Source organism: Bufo bufo, chromosome 11, assembly GCF_905171765.1.
Source record: "Bufo bufo chromosome 11, aBufBuf1.1, whole genome shotgun sequence".
Classification (NCBI taxonomy): Eukaryota; Metazoa; Chordata; class Amphibia; order Anura; family Bufonidae; genus Bufo; species Bufo bufo.
Genome location: NC_053399.1, coordinates 15,010,331 through 15,035,572, shown reverse-complemented (window position 1 = coordinate 15,035,572; position 25,242 = coordinate 15,010,331). Strand labels below are relative to the sequence as shown.

At 41.1% G+C, this 25,242-nt stretch overlaps 1 protein-coding gene across 1 annotated transcript in view; it reads right to left on the bottom strand.

Annotated features, from left to right (window-relative positions):
* The window catches only part of EXOC3L4 (exocyst complex component 3 like 4), a 50,244-nt gene that overhangs the window by 11,396 nt on the left and 13,606 nt on the right, over nucleotides 1-25,242 (bottom strand). The window contains exons 3-7 of the mRNA XM_040412266.1: nucleotides 21,071-21,722; nucleotides 15,883-16,000; nucleotides 14,633-14,761; nucleotides 9,126-9,226; nucleotides 8,098-8,193 (exon numbers count right to left, since the gene is read on the bottom strand). Of these exons, the coding sequence (XP_040268200.1) occupies nucleotides 8,098-8,193; nucleotides 9,126-9,226; nucleotides 14,633-14,761; nucleotides 15,883-16,000; nucleotides 21,071-21,722 (1,096 nt within the window). The remainder of the gene's footprint in view (nucleotides 1-8,097; nucleotides 8,194-9,125; nucleotides 9,227-14,632; nucleotides 14,762-15,882; nucleotides 16,001-21,070; nucleotides 21,723-25,242) is intronic.

The window sequence follows — 25,242 nt, the reverse complement described above, 5'->3', positions numbered from 1 at the left end:
AGCAAGGTCAACCCTACCAGGTCGTTTGGTTTGATTGGGCTGTTCCTGCTTAAGATGCTCTTTAAGCCCTCTGCCCTATATACAATGTCCAGCCTGTGGATATATACGCGGTAATGGATTCTGTGACATATTTTGTGGCAAGTGATATTAGATTTAGTATCTTCCATGACGGTTCATAAAAAAAAATAAACTACATATATGATAGTTGGTTGTTGAAAAATATACAGTCTAATCCCTGGTGGTCTAGTAGAAGGAAAATTGTGTGGTTTCTGATGGTGCAATGGAAAAAAAATAAAGATGTGATTCAGGATAGTCTCCTGGAAAAAAACATGATCCCTAATGGTCCAATAGACAAAATCACACATGATCCCTGGTGGCCAAAAAAACCCCACAATCTCTCAAGTGTTTTATAGGCTTATTCCCAGCACCTCCAGCAGCATATTGTTCACTGGATATGCTGAGCAATTGTGCCCTTTTTCTTTCTATAAAACAATTTTGCTACTGTGGAAAACTGCGTAGTTGAGTGCATTTTACTGCGTCAATATATTTAAGTCAGCTCATTTTACTGCATAAATATCCCCTTGTAAATTGTCAATACCAGTGTGCAGTGTGTTAGTAGAAAGGAATGTTTAAATGCTCCTCTGTATGTTAGATAAAGAAAAAAGACTTGCAATTTTGCTACCATTTATAATTGTGTAGTTCGGTGGATATTACAATGTCAATATACCAGTTTAATTTGGATGCATTTTACTGTGTCAATACGCCAGTTTAATTCAACGCATTTAATGAGTAAAAATACCAGTTCAATTCAGCACATTTTACTGCGTCAATATACCGGTTTAATTCAATTGCATTTTGCTGCATTTTACTCACCCACCAAGTCACCCATCTCCTGTCGTCTCTGCTATCACAAGTATCAGAAGCTGCAGCAGCACAGTAGCAGCCAATTCAGTCTCATGAACATAATGGAGCAGTTTTTTCATGTGCTGCACAAGGCTGATTGAAATTCAACAAATGGAGATGTACAACATGAACAACCAGGTTCAGTCTTACCTGGAATCTGGCCTTTTTCTAGCACATACTATGTTCCCTGACCACATGGACCTCTGAGCAGGCAGAATGGAACAGTGTCCGGAACTGGCCCAGTTAGAGAGGGTTTTCAATGTGGCTGGTGGTGTTGTCACACCCAAATGGACAAAGTTGCCCTCCGCAAGTGTACAAAACATTACATTTGTCAAAATGAATGAGGTATGGATCAGTGAGGACTTTCAAACACCTTATGTTGAGGCTGATGAATAGATCTGCTATTGCTGATGTCGGCTATTTCTGTCCGCTGCGTCTTCTACTCCACCTATTGCCACTACCATTACCCCTACACAACTGGACTTCTACTGCCTAGTCTGTTCTATGCTGTGCTGCTACTGCTTCCTCTACTATAATTATTACCCCTACATTGCTTATACCTTCATCATCCACACTGTACTGTGTGGATGAGAATTTTTGGACACTGGTTCAGAACAAGCCATTGTGTCCCCATTAAGGCATCATTTTTGGATGCCTGTTCAGAGCAAGCCTCTGTTTTTTCCAACCACATGTGTGTTTAAACACCATCTGCCCCCAATAAGGAACAATTCTTGTAACATTTTTCATTTTAAAAAGCATAACAAATATGATGCCTAGTGTGTTTTTAAGCAGGCTGCTTGATAACACCATCATCCATGCCTCTACCCATAGCTATATATGTCAGTGTTACTCTGACATTATTTGCTACTGCTGTCATTGCATTAAAGAGCTTAAAAAGAGGAAGAGAGAAAATAAAAATTAGAAAAGAGAGAAAGTCAAGAGAAAAAATGTGAGTCCTGGGGAACCTCAGAGTGTCATATGCAGATTTTCAGGCCAATCGGAGCACTTTTGATTCAGGTAGAATCAATTCGGACCCCGATCAAATTTTACATTAGAATTGGAATGGAAACTAATTTCAAGAAATTCGCTGATCTCTACTCCTATTTACCCTAGCGACCATAGGTCAGGTACTGCAGAGAATTCAGAGTAAAATAGCAGGAGCTACAAAGGGGGTCGAGATAAGAGAGAGCGGGGCCTGTGCATTTTGATAAAGTCTGGGTGACTGAATGAGAATTCCATGGTTGTTGCGAATGGCTGCTCTAGCCTGGTTTCTTTATGGTCCAAAATATAAAAGGAAGAAGAGGTCAGGATCACAATTGACTAATATAAAAAGAAAACTGCACATACTGGGAACAGAAGGATCCTTGGCATGTTTATTATATTGCAGGCAGAGATTCGGAAAAATGGAGACACATCTCAAAAATGATTGTAAGAATTCACATCTGTCTGCCCTGCTCTATATTTACCAAGATTTGTTGAAAAAATGTCTAAATTCTCTAGAGTCTCCTGACCTATATCCACTGACAGGGAAAAGCGGAAGGGAAAGAAAGAATTGGTTTAAAAGGGTTTTATATTAAACAGGCTATCGAAGACCAATACAGAGAAAAAGCAGGCCCAGGAGAAATAGAGACCGTCCCCAGCATCGGGGACCAGGCAAGTATGACCGCCACTACGAGTCGGCCACTCTGGGAGGTCTGTATTAGTCTTGGATAACCCCTTTAAGTCTTTCAGCGCACTTCTAGAAAATGTTGGGGGTTAATGATAAAACTGCTACATTGGTTCCTCAGTTTATATCCCAGGCAGCAGTTATAGTCATCATCAGATGAAAGATCCCAGCATTCCTTGCTTCAAATGGTTTAAAAAAGTAGCAAAATCAAATCAGGTTACATTAGAGTCTATAAATCAGGAGTAAGGGGGATGGGAGAGCGGGAGGGGCTCTGTCCGACTGGCAGTGGATTCTGTCCAATCAGGAGTCAGTTTAATTGAGAATATTTAGTGGTCATCATGCTTCTCATTTATTGTGTTTTTTAATTTATATGTTGTGTTATATATTGTGTTATGTACTGTTATATATTGTTTTATACATGTAATTTGTGTTATACATTGTATTATACACTCACCTAAAGAATTATTAGTGCCCCCATACTAATACGGTGTTGGACCCCCTTTTGCCTTCAGAACTGCCTTAATTCTACGTGGCATTGATTCCACAAGGTGCTGATAGCATTCTTTAGAAATGTTGGCCCATATTGATAGGACAGCATCTTGCAGTTGATGGAGATTTGAGGGATGCACATCCCGGGCACGAAGCTCCCGTTCCACCACATCCCAAAGATGCTCTATTGGGTTGAGATCTGGTGACTGTGGGGCCATTTTAGTCCAGTGAACTCATTGTCATGTTCAAGAAACCAATGTGAAATGATTGGAGCTTTGTGACATGGTGCATTATCCTGCTGGAAGTAGCCATCAGAGGATGGATACATGTTCTCATTCTGTTTACGCCAAATTCGGACTCTACCATTTGAATGTCTCAACAGAAATCGAGACTCATCAGACCAGGCAACATTTTTCCAGTCTTCAACAGTCCAATTTCGGTGAGCTCGTGCAAATTGTAGCCTCTTTTCCCTATTTGTAGTGGAGATGAGTGGTACCCGGTGGGGTCTTCTGCTGTTGTAGCCCATCCGCCTCAAGGTTGTGCGTGTTGTGGCTTCACAAATGCTTTGCTGCAGACCTCGGTTGTAACGAGTGGTTATTTCAGTCAACGTTGCTCTTCTATCAGCTTGAATCAGTCGGCCCATTCTCCTCTGACCTCTAGCATCCACAAGGCATTTTCGCCCACAGGACTGCCGCATACTGGATGTTTTTCCCTTTTCACACCATTCTTTGTAAACCCTAGAAATGGTTGTGCGTGAAAATCCCAGTAACTGAGCAGATTGTGAAATACTCGTACTGGCCCGTCTGGCACCCACAACCATGCCACGCTCAAAATTGCTTAAATCACCTTTCTTTCTCATTCTGACATTCAGTTTGGAGTTCAGGAGATTGTCTTGACCAGGAGCACCCCCCTAAATGCATTGAAGCAACTGCCATGTGATTGGTTGACTAGATAATTGCATTAATGAGAAATAGAACAGGTGTTCCTAATAATTCTTTAGGTGAGTGTATATTGTGCTATACAATGTTATACTTTGTATAATATATTGTATTATACTTTAATGTGTTGTCTTCTGTATTATACGTTGTGTTGTATATTGTGTTATATATTGTGCTATACAATGGATACTTTGTGCCTTATATTGTGTTATACTTTGTGTTGTATACTGTTATACTTTATGTTGTATACTGTGTTATACTTTGTGTTGTATACTGTGTTATACTTTGTGTCATATATTGCGGTATTTTACAATAAAGGAAGTGTACATGTTTTGTATTTACATACACGCTGTATATTTAGTGTATTGGCACATATGATTAACCACTGTTTGTTGGCGCCACCTGGTGGCAGTTCTCATGATTGCATGTTTGAAAGCACCTTCACTGAGATAGAAGACACAGAGCTCCAGGAGATCAAATAGAAGTGAAAGTCCTCGCTGACAAACCAGGGACAAGCTGGAACAACGCAACTAATTAAATCATTTAGGCAAATTGTATTTTCTGTTTTAATTTTGTAACTTGTTTTACCATTTTGCTCTTTTTCGCTACACTCCACATAGAAAAGTTTTTTATTTTTTATTCTATCACTAGTTAGATAAATTATTAGATTGTGCTCGGCTGCTGCTACAGTCCTTCTAATAACGCCTGCATCAGCATTCAACTGTTCAAATGTGTCCCATTTGTACTGTTCTCCTTTCATAACACTACACCAAACCATATACCAAACACTGTACACAACACTGTACACAACACTGTACACAACACTGTACACAACACTGTACACAACACTGTACACAACACTATACCAAACACTGTACACAACACTGTACACAACACTGTACACAACACTGCACACAACACTGTACACAACACTATACCAAACACTGTACACAACACTGTACACAACACTGTACACAACACTGTACACAACACTGTACACAACACTGTACACAACACTATACCAAACACTGTACACAACACTGTACACAACACTGTACACAACACTGCACACAACACTGTACACAACACTATACCAAACACTGTACACAACACTGTACACAACACTGTACACAACACTGTACACAACACTGTACACAACACTGTACACAACACTGTACACAACACTATACACAACACTGTACACAACACTGTACACAACACTGTACCAAACACTGTACACAACACTATACCAAACACTGTACACAACACTGTACACAACACTATACCAAACACTGTACACAACACTGTACACAACACTGTACACAACACTGTACACAACACTATACCCAACACTGTACACAACACTGTACCCAACACTGTACACAACACTGTACACAACACTATACCAAACACTGTACACAACACTGTACACAACACTGTACACAACACTGTACACAACACTGTACACAACACTGTACACAACACTATACCAAACACTGTACACAACACTGTACACAACACTATACCAAACACTGTACACAACACTGTACACAACACTGTACACAACACTGTACCCAACACTGTACACAACACTGTACACAACACTATACCAAACACTGTACACAACACTGTACACAACACTATACCAAACACTGTACACAACACTGTACACAACACTGTACACAACACTATACCAAACACTGTACACAACACTGTACACAACACTATACCAAACACTGTACACAACACTGTACCCAACACTGTACCCAACACTGTACCCAACACTGTACACAACACTATACCAAACACTGTACACAACACTGTACACAACACTATACCAAACACTGTACACAACACTGTACACAACACTGTACACAACACTGTACCCAACACTGTACACAACACTATACCAAACACTGTACACAACACTGTACACAACACTGTACACAACACTATACCAAACACTGTACACAACACTTGCAACAAAGGAGAAAAAGGGAAAACAAATGCGTCACTCACCAAAAAATACTCTTTGCGGCTTTATTCACGTAAAAAGGTCAGCGTGATGTGGGCAAAACACAGCTAGAAGTTTTAATTGTACCGTAAAATATCTTGCTATATGTTGTAATCTCACTGTACACATATTGTATATTCTATATGGAATGTTATTATTAGACACAGTGGGATCTTTGTACTTAGACCATCGATTTGGCCCAAAGTTCCCTCTATCACCCAGAATTACAGATGGCACATGGTAGATCTGTGCATGTTACAGATTCTGCATTGGAGCTCTGGATGGATGGATGGATGGATAGATAGATAGATAGATAGATAGATAGATAGATAGATAGATAGATAGATAGATAGATACAAGTGGCGGAAATAATTATTTGACCCCTCACTGATTTTGTAAGTTTGTCCAATGACAAAGAAATGAAAAGTCTCAGAACAGTATCATTTCAATGGTAGGTTTATTGTAACAGTGGCAGATAGCACATCAAAAGGAAAATCGAAAAAATAACTTTAAATAAAAGATAGCAACTGATTTGCATTTCATTGAGTGAAATAAGTATTTGAACCCTCTAACAAAAAAAGACTTAATACTTGGTGGAAAAACCCTTGTTTGCAAGCACAGAGGTCAAACGTTTCTTGTAATTGATGACCAAGTTTGCGCACATTTTAGGAGGAATGTTGGTCCACTCCTCTTTGCAGATCATCTCTAAATCCCTAAGGTTTCGAGGCTGTCTCTGTGCAACTCTGAGCTTGAGCTCCCTCCATAGGTTTTCGATTGGATTAAGGTCCGGAGACTGACTAGGCCACTCCATGACCTTAATGTGCTTCTTCTTGAGCCACTCCTTTGTTGCCTTTGCTGTATGTTTTGGGTCATTGTCGTGCTGGAACACCCATCCACGACCCATTTTCAGTTTCCTGGCAGAGGGAAGGAGGTTGTCGCTCAGGATTTCACGATACATGGCTCCGTCCATTTTCCCGTTTATGCGAATAAGTTGTCCTGTGCCCTTAGCAGAAAAACACCCCCAAAGCAAAATGTTTCCACCCCCATGCTTGACGGTGGGGACGGTGTTTTGGGGGTCATAGGCAGCATTTTTCTTCCTCCAAACACAGCGAGTTGAGTTAATGCCAAAGAGCTCTATTTTGGCCTCATCAGACCACAGCACCTTCTCCCAGTCACTCTCTGAATCATTCAGGTGTTCATTGGCAAACTTCAGACGGGCCTGCACATGTGCCTTCCTGAGCAGGGGGACCTTGCGAGCCCTGCAGGATTTTAATCCATTGCGGTGTAATGTGTTTCCAATGGTTTTCTTGGTGACTGTGGTCCCTGCTAATTTGAGGTCATTAACTAACTCCTCCCGTGTAGTTCTAGGATGCTTTTTCACCTTTCTCAGAACCATTGACACCCCACGAGGTGAGATCTTGCGTGGAGCCCCAGAGCGAGGTCGATTGATGGTCATTTTGTGCTCCTTCCATTTTCGAACAATCGCACCAACAGTTGTCACCTTCTCTCCCAGCTTCTTGCTAATGGTTTTGTAGCCCATTCCAGCCTTGTGCAGGTCTACAATTTTGTCTCTGACATCCTTGGACAGCTCTTTGGTCTTTCCCATGTTGGAGAGTTTGGAGTCTGCTTGATTGATTGATTCTGTGGACAGGTGTCTTTTATACAGGTGACTAGTTAAGACAGGTGTCCTTAATGAGGGTGACTAATTGAGTAGAAGTGTCTAACCACTCTGTGGGAGCCAGAACTCTTAATGGTTGGTAGGGGTTCAAATACTTATTTCACTCAATGAAATGCAAATCAGTTGCTATCTTTTATTTAAAGTTATTTTTTCGATTTTCCTTTTGATGTGCTATCTGCCACTGTTACAATAATCAACCATTGAAATGATACTGTTCTGAGACTTTTCATTTCTTTGTCATTGGACAAACTTACAAAATCAGTGAGGGGTCAAATAATTATTTCCGCCACGATAGATAGATAGATAGATAGATAGATAGATAGATAGATAGATAGATAGATAGATAGATACTGTAGATAGATATTCTATGGTATATTTTCATTCTAATCCCTATGGATCCAGCGCTCACCTGAGTTTGGCGAAACTATTCACATAGACAACTGTGTACTGAGCAAACAAGGAGGTGAAAGTGGTGCTGACACATTCATGAAAGGCGACTTGCAGCCTAAGGAGAAGACATAGAGGTTATAAGGACACCTAGAACCGCGCCTGGATAGTTACAGGACTATGCATGCAATGTGAAGGAGGACCCACTGCTTCACATTAGTAGGGCAGCCCCTATACTTCCTATGGGCTCTGCAGGGAGAGGGAGCTCCAGCTCCGATTGGTCTCATTTATCTTCCTCTTGGGTAGTGCAGACCCAGGTAGGACTTGTCACCACTTCAAAATTAAGAATGGTGCAAGAGAACCAGCTCTCTCTGCCCTTCTTAAAAAGGTAGCAATCAAGCACCATCCTAATTCCCTCTATCTTAGGCTATGGTGACCAACACAGGTAGGGAAGAGGAGTCATCTATTTTTGTTTCTCTAGTAGTTCACCAGATCTTGCTGCTAATTACAAATGGTGACATCATCAGGGAACATACTGTGAAATTTAGGTTTTAGTTCCAAGTTCACAACTTTCCTTCACACAACCACAGGGCTATGTGAGAAAATTCTGCCTGTCCCAGCCACCACCAGGGGGAGCCTAGGAACTTAATGAAGACAGATTATTGCAATCAATAAGTGCTGTATAAATCCACATGCAGAGAACTCTCCCTAGAGATGACTGAAATGAAATGCTTTGTTTTGCTGGTGGCCACCCAGACCTTCATGTAGAAGCACCTGCCCTTTGTACATTAATCCAAGTAGAGACAAAGGAATAAGGCATGACTATGAGGGTGACAGGTATGTATAAGGGGAGATAGACCAAGGAATTCTATGTATTCTTGTGTTGGTTGGGTGACTGGATGACCAAATATATGGACCCTTGAATGGCTGACTATGGTTGATACTTCCTAGGATGAGTAGCTCTGAGGTCTAAGCTGTTGCTCAAGAGGTGAATTACTAATGTAGACTAAGAGAACGAGCAGATTGTATTACTTAGGTTTAATTACTAACCTTGTGGTGAACGTCCCCAGTTCCTCTACACAGACGTTAGATGAGGAAGTCTCTAGGTCATCAGAGAGCTTGGCTGAGTTTCTGACATGAGTTCCTATAATCTACAAAAAAAAGGTGGACAGTGTTGGTGCCACAGAATTTGAAAGTCAGTTCCTAGATGGATAAGCAGAGCCCAGGCAGTAAAGTAACACCCTCACTCACTATAGATGGCGGTACATGCCAGTGCCACACATTGCCCACACAATACTACCAATATTTCTATTCAGTGCATAAATTATACCACCATACAATGTTTAAATAATATGAAGGTGTTGATCCAGTGAAATGGTTAATGGTAAGGTCCCTGTGGACTTTACTATTTACCCCTTCACAGCTCAAGACCACCAGGGACCTTACCATTAATCTCATTACTGCCCAAGACCACCAGGCACCTTACCATTAATGTAATTACTGCCCAAGACCAGCAGAGACCTTACCTGTCATGGACACCCCCGTGACAGGGGCCAGGAGATCAGAGAAACTGGCAACACGTGGGTTAATCTGAATGGTTCCATGTGGATCATTTGTGTCTGTGTTGTTTTGGTAATGACCACACCTCTGGCAGGTGTTGTTGGTTTGGTCATTTAACTTCCCCTATTTATTACTGCTTACTCCTTCTGGGGGTTCGGTTTTTAGCTTCAGTATCTGGACTCTGGGCTAGCTGGTTGTTGGTTCTCAGTTAAGCTCCTGGCGCTTCCTTTGCTCCACGTGAAGTTAAGTGTCGTCTTTTCTATTTGTATTTTGTTTGTTATATTCCCCTGTCTGTTATATCCAGGCCGAGGAAGAATCCTGTTCATCCTTCTGGTGGAGGAATAGGTTGTCTCAAGTCCTGTCACTACACCAGGGCCCTACAGGGTGTGTTAGGGCTCTAGGTTCCTGTGTATGAACTTTCCTACCATCAAAGTCAGGTCATACTGATAGTTAGTTAGGACTTGGATTAGGGTTTTTCTAGGAGGTGACTTTCTTCTTTACCCTATTTTCCAGGCCTTGTTTCTTTCCCCTTCCCTTCTGTGTTCGGTGTGGAGTTTTCCACTCACACCGCATCCGTGACATTACCATTTATGTCATTACTGCGGAAGAACACCAGGGACTTAACCATTAACTAAGGACTTTACTATTTACTCCTTCACAACTGAAGACCAGCGAATAGGTTAATGGTAAAATCCCAGGTAATCTTGGTTGCAAAGGGGTTGATGGTAAATTCCCGGTGATCTTCGTCAATAAAAGAGTTGATGGTAAAGTCCATGGTAGCTTTGGACAGTAAAAGCATTAATAGTAAATTCCATGGTTTTCTTGAGCTATGAAGGGGTAAATAGTAAAGTTCCTGGGGGTCTTGGGAAGTGAAGGGGCTAACGATAAGGTCAAGAAGTTAATAGTAAAGTCTAGAGATGAGCAAAGTTTTGAAAATTTTTATTCGCCAGCTTCGTCAAAGTATAATAAGAAATTTGATTTGTCATGAATGACAATCAATGCCTATCAATCAATGGGACCATTTTTAGCGGCCGGTTAGACGTAAGTTCACCCGTTTTGTCTAACGGTAATATGCTAGTGCAATATTGCCTTTTGGGTTTAAAAAAAATTCACCCACCTCATCCACTTGCTCATGCAGAGGTGGTCCACTCCTCTACAGTGGAAAAGACCTCCTGAAGAACCTGTGCAGAGCATGATGACATCATCACATGATCACGCTGGGAACGCATAGTGACGTCATCACTCTCAGAGCAGGTCTTTTCCACCCAAGAGAGGAGCGGACTGCCTCTGCACTAGGTGAGTATTTTTTTTTCTGTTCTTTCTAAGACAACTCTAGCCGACATTTTACGAAAAATGATTAGTTACCACGAAGCACGAGGAAATTTGGCTTTGTGGCGAATCAAACTTTTCCTAAATTTTGGATCAAATTTCGCCTTCAGACGCTTTGATTCGCTCAACGCTAGTAAAGTCCTTGATTGTCTTAGACAGTAAAGGGGTAAATGGTAAAGTCCCTGGTGGTCTAGGGTAGTGAAGAAAATGGTTACTGTAAATGTTCCAACCAATCAGAATAAAAGCGTGCCCCTTCAGGTAGTTTCCTATTACAGAGTCATATGTCATCCAAATAGGAATTATTTTACCTCAATTTACAAATTAATACTGCACATGTGATAGGATATGTAGGTTTTTGCAAGTATATTATTTTTTATTACTCCATACAAAGTAAAGCAAGTCTTCATTTAAAATCTCCTACTGTTTTGTGTATACAGCTACTACATAGACCTATGTGTCTCTATGGTTACAGACTACAAACAAACCTACGTAGTCTGATCTTAAAGTCTTGTCTTACTCTGCTTCACAACCTATAGACAGTGGAAAAGGAGGCAGAATGGGAGTGGAATGGTTATGTAAATAGAATCAAACCATTTAGAGTCACCGGTCTACGTAGGAGCTGTATACACAGAACGGTAGATTTTTAATCAAGACCTTTTACTTAATTTTTTTATTTTAACAAACTGGAAAATAAGAAAAATAAGCTGCCAAAAATATACACAACCTGTAAGAAAGCATTTTCCTTTTTAGTGCGGGACCCCTTTAAATTCAGCACTGCATTGAAAGGGTTAAGCATAGATCTGGCGTCAGATATTTAAATTTCTCGACGCCGACAATTAAAATACTTTGCTTGCTTATCCACTATTGTGATGCCAATGTACCAGCCATTGAAATGCAAATAGATGTGAAATGCAGTTTCAAAATCCCCCCTCTATCACATTCTGCCAGGAAGCAGCTGCAAATGCTCCCCTCGTCCACATGAGTCACAGTGTTGCGGTAAAACAATAGCCGCGTGTTGTGCTTTATTCTACAAGGTGGAACGACAAAATATTTGTACCAGAGAAAACCTACAGGTGAAACTCGAAAAAATTAGAATATCGTGCAAAAGTCCATTTATTTCAGTAATGCAACTTAAAAGGAATTGCATTAATGCAGCTTAAAATTAGAATTTTGTGAAAAGGTTCAATATTCTCGGCTCAAAGTGTCGCACTCTAGTCAGCTAATTAATCCATACCCCCTGAGCAAAGGGGACCTCAAAATTGAGACTTTGGGGTTTCATAAGCTGTAAGCCATAATCATCCAAATTATAATAAAGGCTTGAAATATCTCGCTTTGCATGTAATGAGTCTCTCATTAGATTAGTTTCACCTTTTAAGTTGCATTACTGAAATAAATCAACTTTGCACAATATTCTAATTTTTCGAGTTTCACCTGTACTACTAAGCATGGGATCAGCTACAACAGCTAGAAACCAGACTATCACTTTAAGGGAAGTATGCTCAGAATGTGACACGTTTTCATGATCAGAATGTGACACGTTTTTCATGCTTGGCGTACATGCTGCACCTGCATTCCCTGGATTTTGTGTGGCTGTCATGGCCCATAAACAGGTAGGAACTAGTGTTAGGGACCACTCATAGAGGCGACCTTGACGTGGTGAGTGGCTTATTACGCTTTGGCCAAAATGTACACCAATGCCTCATCCAGCATGGAGGCAGGGCAGAATGCTGGTTGCAGAGTGCTATTGCATTTGTATTTTGCGTTTGTATATGTATTTCGCCATAGCGATGTGCACCTGCATACAGGGTTGTGCTGACTCAATCACCCACGTTTTCATATTTTATTTCACTATTGATCAATTACAAAAATATTGAAATAATCCAGATGTCACATTGGCCACTAGAGCACACTCAATATGATGACATTTCCTGTTTTCTGCAATTCACCTGCCAGCTTTGCCATGTAGACTGGGACAGTGTCAGTAGAGTCATCTCGTTATCATTAAAATCACCTCTTTTTTATTGGAGGAGGGCACAGTTGGCAGAGTCATCTCATTAGAGGAGGGTGTAGTCAGCAGATTTTGTCATTATCAGTAGAAGAGGGCATAGTCTACAGAGTCATCTCATTATGATTAGAGGAAGACATAGCAAGGTCATCTCATTTTCATTAGAGGTGGGTATAGTCATCAGTCATATACTTATCAGTAGAAGTGGGCATTGTAAGCAGTCATCTCTTTATCATTAGAGGAGGGCATCGTCAGCAGTCATCACATTATCATTAGAGGAGGGCATAGTCAGCAGAGTCATCTCATTATCAGTAGAGGAGGGCATAATCAGCAGAGTCATCTCATTATCATTAGAGGAGAGCATAGTCAGCAGAGTCATCCCATTATCATTAGAGGAGGGCATAGTCAGCAGAGTCATCTCATTATCATTAGAGGAGGACATAGCGGAGTCATCTCATTATCATTAGAGGATGGCACAGTCAGCAGAGTCATCTCATTATCATTACAGGAGGGCATAGTCAGCAGAGTCATCCCATTATCATTAGAGGAGGGCCTGGTCAGCAGAGTCATCTCATTATCATTAGAGGAGGACATAGCGGAGTCATCTCATTATCATTAGAGGATGGCATAGTCAGCAGAGTCATCTCATTATCATTAGAGGAGGGCATAGTCAGCAGAGTCATCTCATTATCATTAGAGGAGGGCCTAGTCAGCAGAGTCATCTCATTATCATTAGAGGAGGGCCTAGTCAGCAGAGTCATCTCATTATCATTAGAGGAGGACATAGCAGAGTAATCTCATTATTATTAGAGGAGGGCATAGTCAGCAGAGTCATCTCATTATTATTAGAGGAGGGCATAGTCAGCAGAGTCATCTCATTATTATTAGAGGAGGGCATAGTCAACAGTCATGTCATTATCATTAGAGGAGGGCATAGTCAGCAGATTCATCTCATTATCATTAGAGGAGGGCATAGTCAGCAAAGTCATCTCATCATTAGAGGAGGGCATAGTCAGCAGAGTCATCTCATTATCATTAGAGGAGGGCATAGTCAGCAGAGTCATCCCATTATCATTAGAGGAGGGCATAGTCAGCAGAGTCATCTCATTATTATTAGAGGAGGGCATAGTCAACAGTCATGTCATTATCATTAGAGGAGGGCATAGTCAGCAGAGTCATCTCATCATATAGGAGGACATAGAAGGTTCATGTCATTATAATTACAGGAGGACATAGTCAGCAGATTAATCTAATTATCATTAGAGGAGGATATAGTCAGCAGTCATCTCTTTATCAGTAGGAGATAGGGGATTTAATGAGAACACTACCTGTACTGCTAGAGGCCTAGATGAGGCAGGGCAAATATGAGGAGCCCAAAGACAATACATTCCTGAATATTTTAACATGGCACACCAACAGTCTGTGAGAACTGACTGAAGGTTCCTCCAACACAGCCTGTCAAGGGAAACTTGGATCTAATTTATTGGCTCCCAACCTGTCCAAGTCTTTTGGTTTCCCAAGATAAGTGATATAAGAGGATCTAACGGTACCTTTGCCCACTCTACCCTTGACAAAACAAAAATGCTTGGTCAAAGAATATTATGTCACTAGAGACCGGGTTGTGCCTTGTCATACAGTGACAGCTACAGCCAAGCACACTTACCTCCTCAACGTCTGTGTAAATGGGTAAGTGGCAGCTGTCTGCCAATACCAGTTCTTCTGCCTCTTCGCCATTGTGCCAGTTCCTCTTCTCAATTTCTAGTATGTTGTTCAAATAGGTTCTGATTGTTCTCTAAAAGAAGAATTTGAGGATAAGAATGACGAATCACCATATATGAAAGCCCTATTGTGTCAAAACTAGACAATCGTGCTGATGAACCATAACCGGACCCACTGGTGGAGCTGCTATGGATGGCTCATGATGAGAGGAGACCCAGCTTTGAACCACATTGAACAGTCACTGCATTTCTCTACAACCAACACTATGGGGGCTAATTGCTTACAGATTTTTACATTGATTCCAATACTAGATATACAAATTCATATGCAGTGAGCTCCCTCTAGTGGTGTGAAGGCAAGCTAAAGATTTACAGGCTATGAACATCTTCAAACACATTTTTTTAATGATTGCATTCTACTTATTTAGGGCTACAAGTCCATTTTTAATTGGTCTTTATTAAAACTTCTCATCCCTTTTTTCTGTATAGATGTCTGTCTATTTGCAGACTAGTAGGCTTTGTGTTCACAGTGAGTAGATAGAAGCCCTGATGGCTCATGTGTAGCTCTTATCTCTGCTCCTGACGGCTCATAAACACTGATTTAAGCTACATTCCTATCAGTTTAGCTATAATGAGTGTTTATGAGTTGTCAGGAGATCAGATATAAGAGCTACACATGAGTCATCAAATACACTTAAAGGGGTTCTTCACTTTGTTTAAACTGATGATCTATCCTCTGGATAGATCATCAGCTTCTGATCGGCGGGGGTCCGACACCCGGGACCCCCGCCGATCAGCTGTTTGAGAAGGCAGCGGCGCTCCAGCGGCGCCGTGGCCTTCTCACTGTTTACCGCAGGCCCAGTGACGTCACGACTAGTATCACTGGCCTAGGTGCGGCTAAGCTCCGTTCCCGTTCCCTTAAACAGAGCTTAGCCCCGCCCAGGCCAGTTGATACAAGTCGTAACGTCACTCGGCCAGCGGTAAACAGTGGACACAACACTATACCAAACACCCTTGTGCATGGGTCGTGTCTGGTATTGCAGCTCAATGGCAGTGAAGTGAATGAAGCTGACCTGCAACACCCGTGGACAAGTGTGGCACTATTTCGGGAAGAAATCAGCCATGTTTTATCTAATCCTGGACATCCCCTTTAAGTTTCCATTACAGTCAGGAGATCATTATTATAACTCATTACCTGCAAGGCCTCGACATAAGCTTGTTTGAGTTTTTCAAGGCATTCTCCTTCTAACAGCCGAGGAAGACTTAAAGGGTTAATCTCCGCATGAAGTTCAGGGTTGCCCATAAAATCATCACTGCAAGAGTTAAATAGACACAAATAAGTCGGCGGGGTTCTCCAGCTGATGACCAATAGCAGGGGCGCAGATGTAGTAGTCACACCCCAGCTGTTGGGGGAATTGCTGGGAGTTGTTGTTCTGTAACAGCTGGAGAGCCACGGATTGGAAACCACTGCTCGAGGATCACAACAGCAGCTATATTGGTTGTCACCCAGCTTTCCCGGGACCAGATATAACAAAAATAAAAATTCAACCTCAACAGTTTATATTTACTTGGGATTTTTTTTTAAAGGCGAATGGCTCCTTAACTCTCCAGGAAAGTTTCTCAAGGTTCTTCAGCCTCATGTCAGCAAATTGATTTTCACACATCCTCATGAGATATCAGATTATCCGAGATGGAGGCAGATCTGTTGCCATGGCGACCGTTCGGGGGTTCTCTCGGAAGGACACTTAACCAGTATGGGAGAAGCGCGTTCTCAAGGCTCCTTCACGTACCCCCGATACGGCGCCACGCTGATAAATGTACTTTCCACCCGGTGGTAGGTCGGAAATGTTGAATGCCCCACGGCTCTGATTACAGGTGTTAGGAAAAGGCACTTAATGCAGCACGTGAGGCCGGGTGTCGTTACCGCGCGCTGCCGTATAGAGCGGTAATGAGTATGACTTCCAATGTAATCACATCCAACCCACAGAACTTAACCTAAGGAGGGGGGGGGGGCTGTTCTACTCCAATGTATCTAAAATCAAGAAATAAAAGAAACTTTGTATACAGTCTTGATTAAAAAATCTAGAACTTTGCGTATGGAGCCCTAATGCAGGTGTATGCGTCGCTATGGTAACAGACCACAAACAAAGCATGTGTAGTCTGATCCTGCAGTCTGACCCTCGGGCTTCTCTTCTCTACTGTCTGCGAAGAAGGAAGGGGCAGAGGGAGTGGGGTCTTCAGGGTTTATGTGTAGTCTGTAACCATGTTGACACCCACATCTGCCTAGGAGCTGTATACGCAAAACGGATGGAGATTTTTAATGAACTAGTTACAAAGTTGCCTTATCTGAGATCCTCTGCAGCGATAGGAAATGGGTCGCAAATGTATACATATGATATACATATGGGGCTCGAACAGTACGTTACACCACCAAATCCAGCCCTTGTGGCGCAAATAACCAGCTGCTGTCAGGTCTAAGTTTTGGCTTTAGTGCTCGAGGAGCAGAATGTGTCGTCGTCTGCAGATATGGTGCCCAGAAGTTCTGAAGATCCTTTTTCTTGGATCAGAGTGAATAGGGGCTCAAACAGTACGTTACACCACCAAATCCAGCCCTTGTGGTGCAAATAACCAGCTCCTGTCAGGTCTAAGTTTTGGCTTTAGTACATGAGGAGCAGAATGTGTCGTCGTCTGCATATATGGTGCCCAGAAGTTCTGAAGATCCTTTTTCTTGGATCAGAGTTAATAACATGGACACAGGAGACCAGAGCAGCCTGAGGGGCCTCAGCCAGAGTGAGTGACATAACTGATGACATCACTCAATAGGACACCAGAGCTCAAAAACTAATTTGTTCCACCGATATCTCTGAGAAAGTGTCCTCCACAGGCCTCCCAACAATGTCACACAGTTGACTTAGTCCACTCATATTCCCCATGTTCTCTTGGTCTCAGCCTCCAGCAGTGATGAAACTACAACTCCCAGCGTGCACACTTCTTCAGCTGTTCATGCAACTTCTATAGAAATGAATGGAGCATGCTGGGCGCTGTAGATTCACAACAGCTTGTGTGCCCGAGACTGTTGAACCCTTGGCATAGGGAATGTCACCCATCTTTCCTCATACCCTGAAATCAGGGGCGTAACTACCATAACGGCAGACCATGCAACTGCTATGGGGCCCAGGGTAAGAGGGGGCCCAGTTGGGATCATCTCCTCTTCTACTTGGTCAGGACTCTACCCTCTAAAGGAACAACTTTTAGCAAATGAAGCTGTGGGAAAATGGCCCAAGGGTCATTGAAAAGGGTTTAGGCAGGAACCCTTCTGTCCTGTGGGGGGGGGGGGGGGGTTTGATCCTTGCTGTGGGGCTCTTCCCTATTGTCTACATGTATGTACGGCGTACATATAGATAATGCATACATTAATCTACACTCGGCCTCCCACAATGGTGGGTGACATCACAGCGCTGACATGAAGCACAAACCACTAACCGTGTGAAAAACAAGTTAAGTGTTCAGGAAAATTGCTTTATTTGCAGAACACGAGGTACCGCTACTGAACAATTAGTCAGAGTGCGTAGGATTAGCAGCGTTACCCAACATTTGTGTTATTTGTTGCTGCGACGGGAAAACAGGAAATTAATGCAGCCACAAAATGATGTGATATTAAGATGAGGATAATGGCAGAAGCATAAAGGAGCCCCCCGCCTGCACACTGGATGCCCCGCAAGCCCCTTGATATTGCACAAGGGAAGGAAGTAAGCAATATCATTTGTAAATCTGCTATAATCCCAACTGGAGCTGATGAGGGACAGGGGTTGCAGAGATAGCTGGCACATCTGGGCCCTGGAGCCTAGGGGGCCCTAAAGTTACCTCTGCTCAGGTATACATTTTACTGGAGACCCAAGGCCGTGTAGGAGAGCACATTGCTCCAGAATCTCCAGCTGTTACAGAGCTCCAGCTCCACTGCTTTACTTCACACAACCATATAAAAAAAAGTACTGCCTGCAGTCACCACAAGGGGGAGCCCACTGTGTAGAGGAGTTCAATACTAGCAGTGAAGATGTAAGTAGCTCCCCCTAGTGGAGGCCACAATGTTGTCAATGTTGTGGTGACTACAAATAGCTAACATTTTGTGTATGGTTATGCGAAGTAAAGCAGAGGATTTGGAGCTGTGTAACACTCACCCCACCTACTAATAGTAACCCTTTGACTTTAACCTACTAGTCTTAACCTACTAACCCAAAAACTAACATAGCAGCCCCACCCAACTAACCCTAACATTCTGACCCTAATCTACTAGTCCTAAAATATTAAGCCTAAGCCTAACCCTAAACTAGTAACCTAACCTACTAACCATAAACCTAACCTACTAAACGTAATATTCTGACCCTAAGAGACCTAAAATACTAAGCCTAAACCTAACCTATAAAAAACTATTCCTGATCTACTAGGATTAAGTGAAGATCATGTCCTCCTGGATTATTTTAATTGATTTCAGTAAATTTCTGAATGAAAAATAAAGCAAACCATAAACTATGTATATCAAAAAATTGTTTTCCCACAAAAATGTAGTGAAAAAAATAAAAAATAATAATCCAGGGGGACAGGATTTTCACTTGATCCAAATACAAACCTAACCTGCTAACCCTAAATCTAAACGAACCTGCTTGTCACGGCGGGGAGTAGGGGAAACCCCCCACCGTACAATGTCAGTGGCAGTTACGTCAGATAGCAGGGAACAGGGAGCAGGTCACCACCTAATGCAACCCTGAAATCTCCCTAGACTCCTAGTGCATGAGCCGCCTCAGAAGGAAAGGGGGCTCATGCTCACCAACCTAGGACCCTAGGTATCCCTGCTATGCCCTAAGACTGAAGACAGGGAAGAGACCACCCATTCATCCAACACCACGGATGAATGGTGTCTCCAGAGGCCCAGTAGCTGGCAGGGTGCAAGACTTTAGGAGAAAACAGTACGGCAGGTAAATAGCACAGCAACACAACAAATGCTATAAACACTTACCTTCCGCAGCCGAGATGGAAGGACAGCACAGACGACAACCCGGACCTCCCTGCGGCTACCAGATGCAGGGAAGCACCAGGCTAGGAAGCGCACAGTCTTGCATATTGCTTAAACCCCTCCGGGAAAGCAAGCCCCTTCCGGAGCAAACACACCACAACACAAACCTCCAAACAAGGCCCACACCATAACAACATACACCAGGTGGGGGAGGGGAAACAGAAACACACCGGAGGGGACACACAGACAAAGCAAGGGAAACAATATAACAAATAAGGGTGGCTCACACAGACCAAGACATTTAGCCAGGGAGCAGAGCTCCTACACAGACTGACAACAAAACAAACTGACCTCACGCTCCACCACACCAACATATAAGGAGGCCTGAGGTCACACCCACCACACCTAGCAGACACACCTTAACCCCGTGCATACCAAAATGGGGAAACACCTCATCCAAGGAAAAGTGCCTCACATGCAAACCACGTTGCCAAAGGCAACCGCACGTGCAGACACAGAGTCACGACCTAGCCAAGGGTCGTGACACTGCTATCCTTAAACCTAACCTACTATTACTAACCCTAAACCTAACCTAACCTACTAACCCAACTGTAAGCTACTAGCCCTAAATCTAACCTACTAACCTTGAAGGGATTGTCCAAGGTTTTTATATTGCTGGCCTATTTTCAGGACAAGCCATCAGTATCAGATTGGTGGTCGACTCCCCACATCTCCACCTATCAGCTGTTCCAGGGGAGCTCCAGTAGGCGCCGGAGCTACACCGCTCCATCCTTTGTAAAGGGAATGGTAGCAGCACTGCAGTAAACAGCTCCATCCACTACACGATGGACAGAGCTGTGTTATTCTGGCCCTTCCGGCTTCCCTAAAATAAGATATATTACTAGGTTTCATACAGTTTCATGATCTCCAGACCTTCTGACAATGGTTATAATAAAAACAACTCAGGACATCAGAGGCGAGGATCCTGGACTCCAAAGCAAAATCTGTAACAGGGCCCCACCTTCTATGAGTCATTTTTAATATTGGTGTCTTGTCATGTGGCAGAGGACCCCCTTAGTCACCACTGCCCGGGTGAAACTCTTGCCATAATATACTGTATAACTCCCTATAGCTATGTCCCTACTCCTTCTTTCCTTAAAAGTTTTCCTTCATCTCATCTGGAGAATTATTATATACTCAGTATCAGTAGGGCTCTGGACAGGGGTCAAGGTCTACAGCATAAGACATTATCTATTTTTTTGTTCTTGTTGTTTTCATTCCCAGGCCCTGTGTCAACTCCTTGTCTGTTTGGAACAATATATCGTTAGATGGCTACTAACCCAGGGAACTATTTTACATTATTTTGTCCTACCTGCTGTATTGGTTCATTGTCCAGTCTAGTAGACAGTACAGTTGACTGAACTCCAGTGCCAAAGGTATGATATTCTTCTGTAGGTGTGAGACCAGAGCATTGTTATAGCTTCTCAAGTAGGTTCCACACACATCATAGTCCTCGGGGTAGAGGGACTTCAGGGAATTCTTCACTTTTTTCAAGTCTTCCACACTAACTGACTTGAGACTCTCCAAGTGTTCAGCAAGCCAACCATTTTCTCCTTCTTTTATGGGCACTGACTCTATTCGTTTGCCAACACTGTCTTTTACAGCCTCTTTCCATAATTTTTTCCATTGTCTAGGCTGGCCACAAATGGGAACTTTGGAATTTGTTGGGGTCACTACTGGATTTTTATGGGTTTCTGCTTCTTTATTTATAACATAGACCACAGAGGAGATCAATGATTTATCCACAGGGTCTTGGCCAAGAGAGTCCTTCACAATGGACCTTATCATGTTGAACAAGGATCCATATAACAAGTCCACATCTTTTCCACGTATGGTGTACTCTGTAACATTCTCATGAAAGTCATTGGTGCTATAATCCTTGAGGAGTTTGTCCTCCATTAATTCTATGTTTATAAATGCCCTCTTAATTTCTCTTCTTTGGATAAGACCATTTATTTCCATCACTAGAGAAAAAACATGAACATTAATTTATATTTGGTAAATGATACTTATAAACCATTGCAGGGTACAGTATATCTATGACATGTAATGTGTGGGGCAGCATTATAGTAGTTATATTCTTGAACATAGGAGCAGTATTATAGTAGTTATATTCTTGTACATAGGAGCAGTATTATAGTAGTTATATTCTTGTACATAGAAGGCAGTATTATAGTAGTTATATTCTTGTACATAGGAGGCAGTATTATAATAGTTATATTCTTGTACATAGGAGCAGTATTATAGTAGTTATATTCTTGTACATAGGAGGCAGTATTATAGTAGTTATATTCTTGTACATAGGAGCAGTATTATAGTAGTTATATCCCTGTACATAGGAGGCAGTTTTATAGTAGTTATATTCTTGTACATAGGAGGCAGCATTATAGTAGTTATATTCTTGTACATAGGGAGCAGTATTATAGTAGTTATATTCTTGTACATAGGAGGCAGTATTATAGTAGTTATATTCTTGCACATAGGAGCAGTATTATAGTAGTTATATTCTTGTACATAGGAGCAGTATTATAGTAGTTATATTCTTGTACATAGGGAGCAGTATTATAGTAGTTATATTCTTGTACATAGGAGGCAGTATTATAGTAGTTATATTCTTGTACATAGGAGGCAGTATTATAGTAGTTATATTCTTGTACATAGGAGGCAGTATTATAGTAGTTATATTCTTGCACATAGGAGCAGTATTATAGTAGTTATATTCTTGTACATAGGGAGCAGTATTATAGTAGTTATATTCTTGTACATAGGAGCAGTATTATAGTAGTTATATTCTTGTACATAGGGAGCAGTATTATAGTAGTTATATTCTTGTACATAGGAGCAGTATTATAGTAGTTATATTCTTGTACATAGGAGGTAGTATTATAGTAGTTATATTCTTGTACATAGGGAGCAGTATTATAGTAGTTATATTCTTGTACATAGGAGCAGTATTATAGTAGTTATATTCTTGTACATAGGAGCAGTATTATAGTAGTTATATTCTTGTACATAGGAGCAGTATTATAGTAGTTATATTCTTGTACATAGGAGGTAGTATTATAGTAGTTATATTCTTGTACATAGGGAGAAGTATTATAGTAGTTATATTCTTGTACATAGGAGGCAGTATTATAGTAGTTATATTCTTGTACATAGGAGCAGTATTATAGTAGTTATATTCTTGTACATAGAAGCAGTATTATAGTAGTTATAGTTTTGTTCATAGGAGCAGTATTATAGTAGTTATATTCTTGTACATAGGAGCAGTATTATAGTAGTTATATTCTTGTACATAGGAGGCAGTATTATAGTAGTTATATTCTTGTACATAGGAGCAGTATTATAGTAGTTATATTCTTGTACATAGGAGCAGTATTATAGTAGTTATATTCTTGTACATAGGGGGCAGTATTATAGTAGTTATATTCTTGTACATAGGAGCAGTATTATAGTAGTTATATTCTTGTACATAGAAGCAGTATTATAGTAGTTATAGTCTTGTTCATAGGAGCAGTATTATAGTAGTTATATTCTTGTACATAGGAGCAGTATTATAGTAGTTATATTCTTGTACATAGGAGGCAGTATTATAGCAGTTATATTCTTGTACATAGGAGCAATATTATAGGAGTTATATTCTTGTACATAGGAGGCAGTATTATAGTAGTTATATTCCTGTACATAGGAGCAGTATTATAGTAGTTATATTCCTGTACATAGGAGCAGTATTATAGTAGTTATATTCTTGTACATAGGAGCAGTATTATAGTAGTTATATTCCTGTACATAGGAGGCAGTATTATAGTAGTTATATTCTTCTACATAGGAGGCAGTATTATAGTAGTTATATTCTTGTACATAGGAGCAGTATTATAGTGGTTATATTATTGCACATAGGATCAGTATTATAGTAGTTATATTCCTGTACATAGGAGCAGTATTATAGTAGTTATATTCTTGTACATAGGAGCAGTATTATAGTAGTTATATTCTTGTACATAGGAGCAGTATTATAGTAGTTATATTCTTGTACATAGGAGCAGTATTATAGTAGTTATAGTCTTGTACATAGGAGCAGTATTATAGTAGTTATATTCTTGTACATAGGAGCAGTATTATAGTAGTTATATTCTTGTACATAGGAGCAGTATTATAGTAGTTATATTCTTGTACAGAGGAGCAGTATTATAGTAGTTATATTCTTGTACATAGGAGCAGTATTATAGTAGTTATATTCTTGTACATAGGAGCAGTATTATAGTAGTTATATTCTTGTACATAGGAGCAGTATTATAGTAGTTATATTCTTGTACATAGGAGCAGTATTATAGTAGCTATATTACTGTACACATGAGGCAGTATTATAGTAGATATATTCCCTTACACAGGGGTTATTATTAAAGTAATTGATAATGATAAATATCATTTTTAGGTCATGTACAATGGCTAATGGGGATATTTTGCATATTAGTTGGATTCTGTAGAACCTATAGGTTTCTGCACAATCTTCAAGCAGAAGACACAGCAGGACTGTTTTCTGATGACAGATTCACTATTTGCTGCAATATCAGTAAAATTCCTGCGCAAAGGTCAGTTCTTTCGACCGCTTTTGTAGAAAACGTTGAGGAACTGCTTTTAAATTAAGTCAGTTCATTGTATTTTATAGACCCGTATAACTAGGTGGAATGCAAAGTATGCATAAATTATTCCATTAAACAGCCTTTAGCAAGGTCTCAGCCTTGTCCAAGGTCTCAGCCAGGTCCAAACAAGTCATAAAAACCAAGAGCTCAGTGCAAGATTTCAGGGGTACCAGGCATGAGTTTGAGTTCATTGTGAACCAATATAACAAACCTTATAGATAGTTATGTAGCCTTATCTGAGCAATGTTATAAGGTTTAGCCCCTGTCTTCCTTCACATTTTCGATGTTAGCAACCAAAGGCAGTGGAACCAGACCAAGAAATCAAGAGTATGGAAGCCAGGACCAATGGGTCTAGGTGGGCTCCATCTGTACTTCTGCTATGGTGTAATACCCCTGATATATATATATATGCATCCTCTGCCAAACTGTCCATGAATGTATTTCTGTATAAGAGGCATGAGTGTGCCAATCCCAAAGCAAATGAGAAAAATACAACTGTCTTCAAGATTACAGCTCACAACTCCACACAAGTGAGAGCGGCAATTTCAGCTAAATTGTGTCTACATCAATGCCGGATAATAATAGACTAAAGCTTCTCTCAAGAGATTGGAATCAGCTTCTTATTCCTGCGCAAGATTCACTTAGTCTTTACTCCCAGGAATATTACATAGACATCATTAGAAAAACAAGTGCCACCCCGGTCCATGGGTTGTGTCTGATGTTGAAGCTCAGATCTGCTCAAGATCTGCTTTGCAATACCGCTAACAACCTAAGGGCTGACGTGGCGCTGTTTTTAGAATGAAGTAGGTATATGTGTGTCTAATCCATGATCATCCATAAA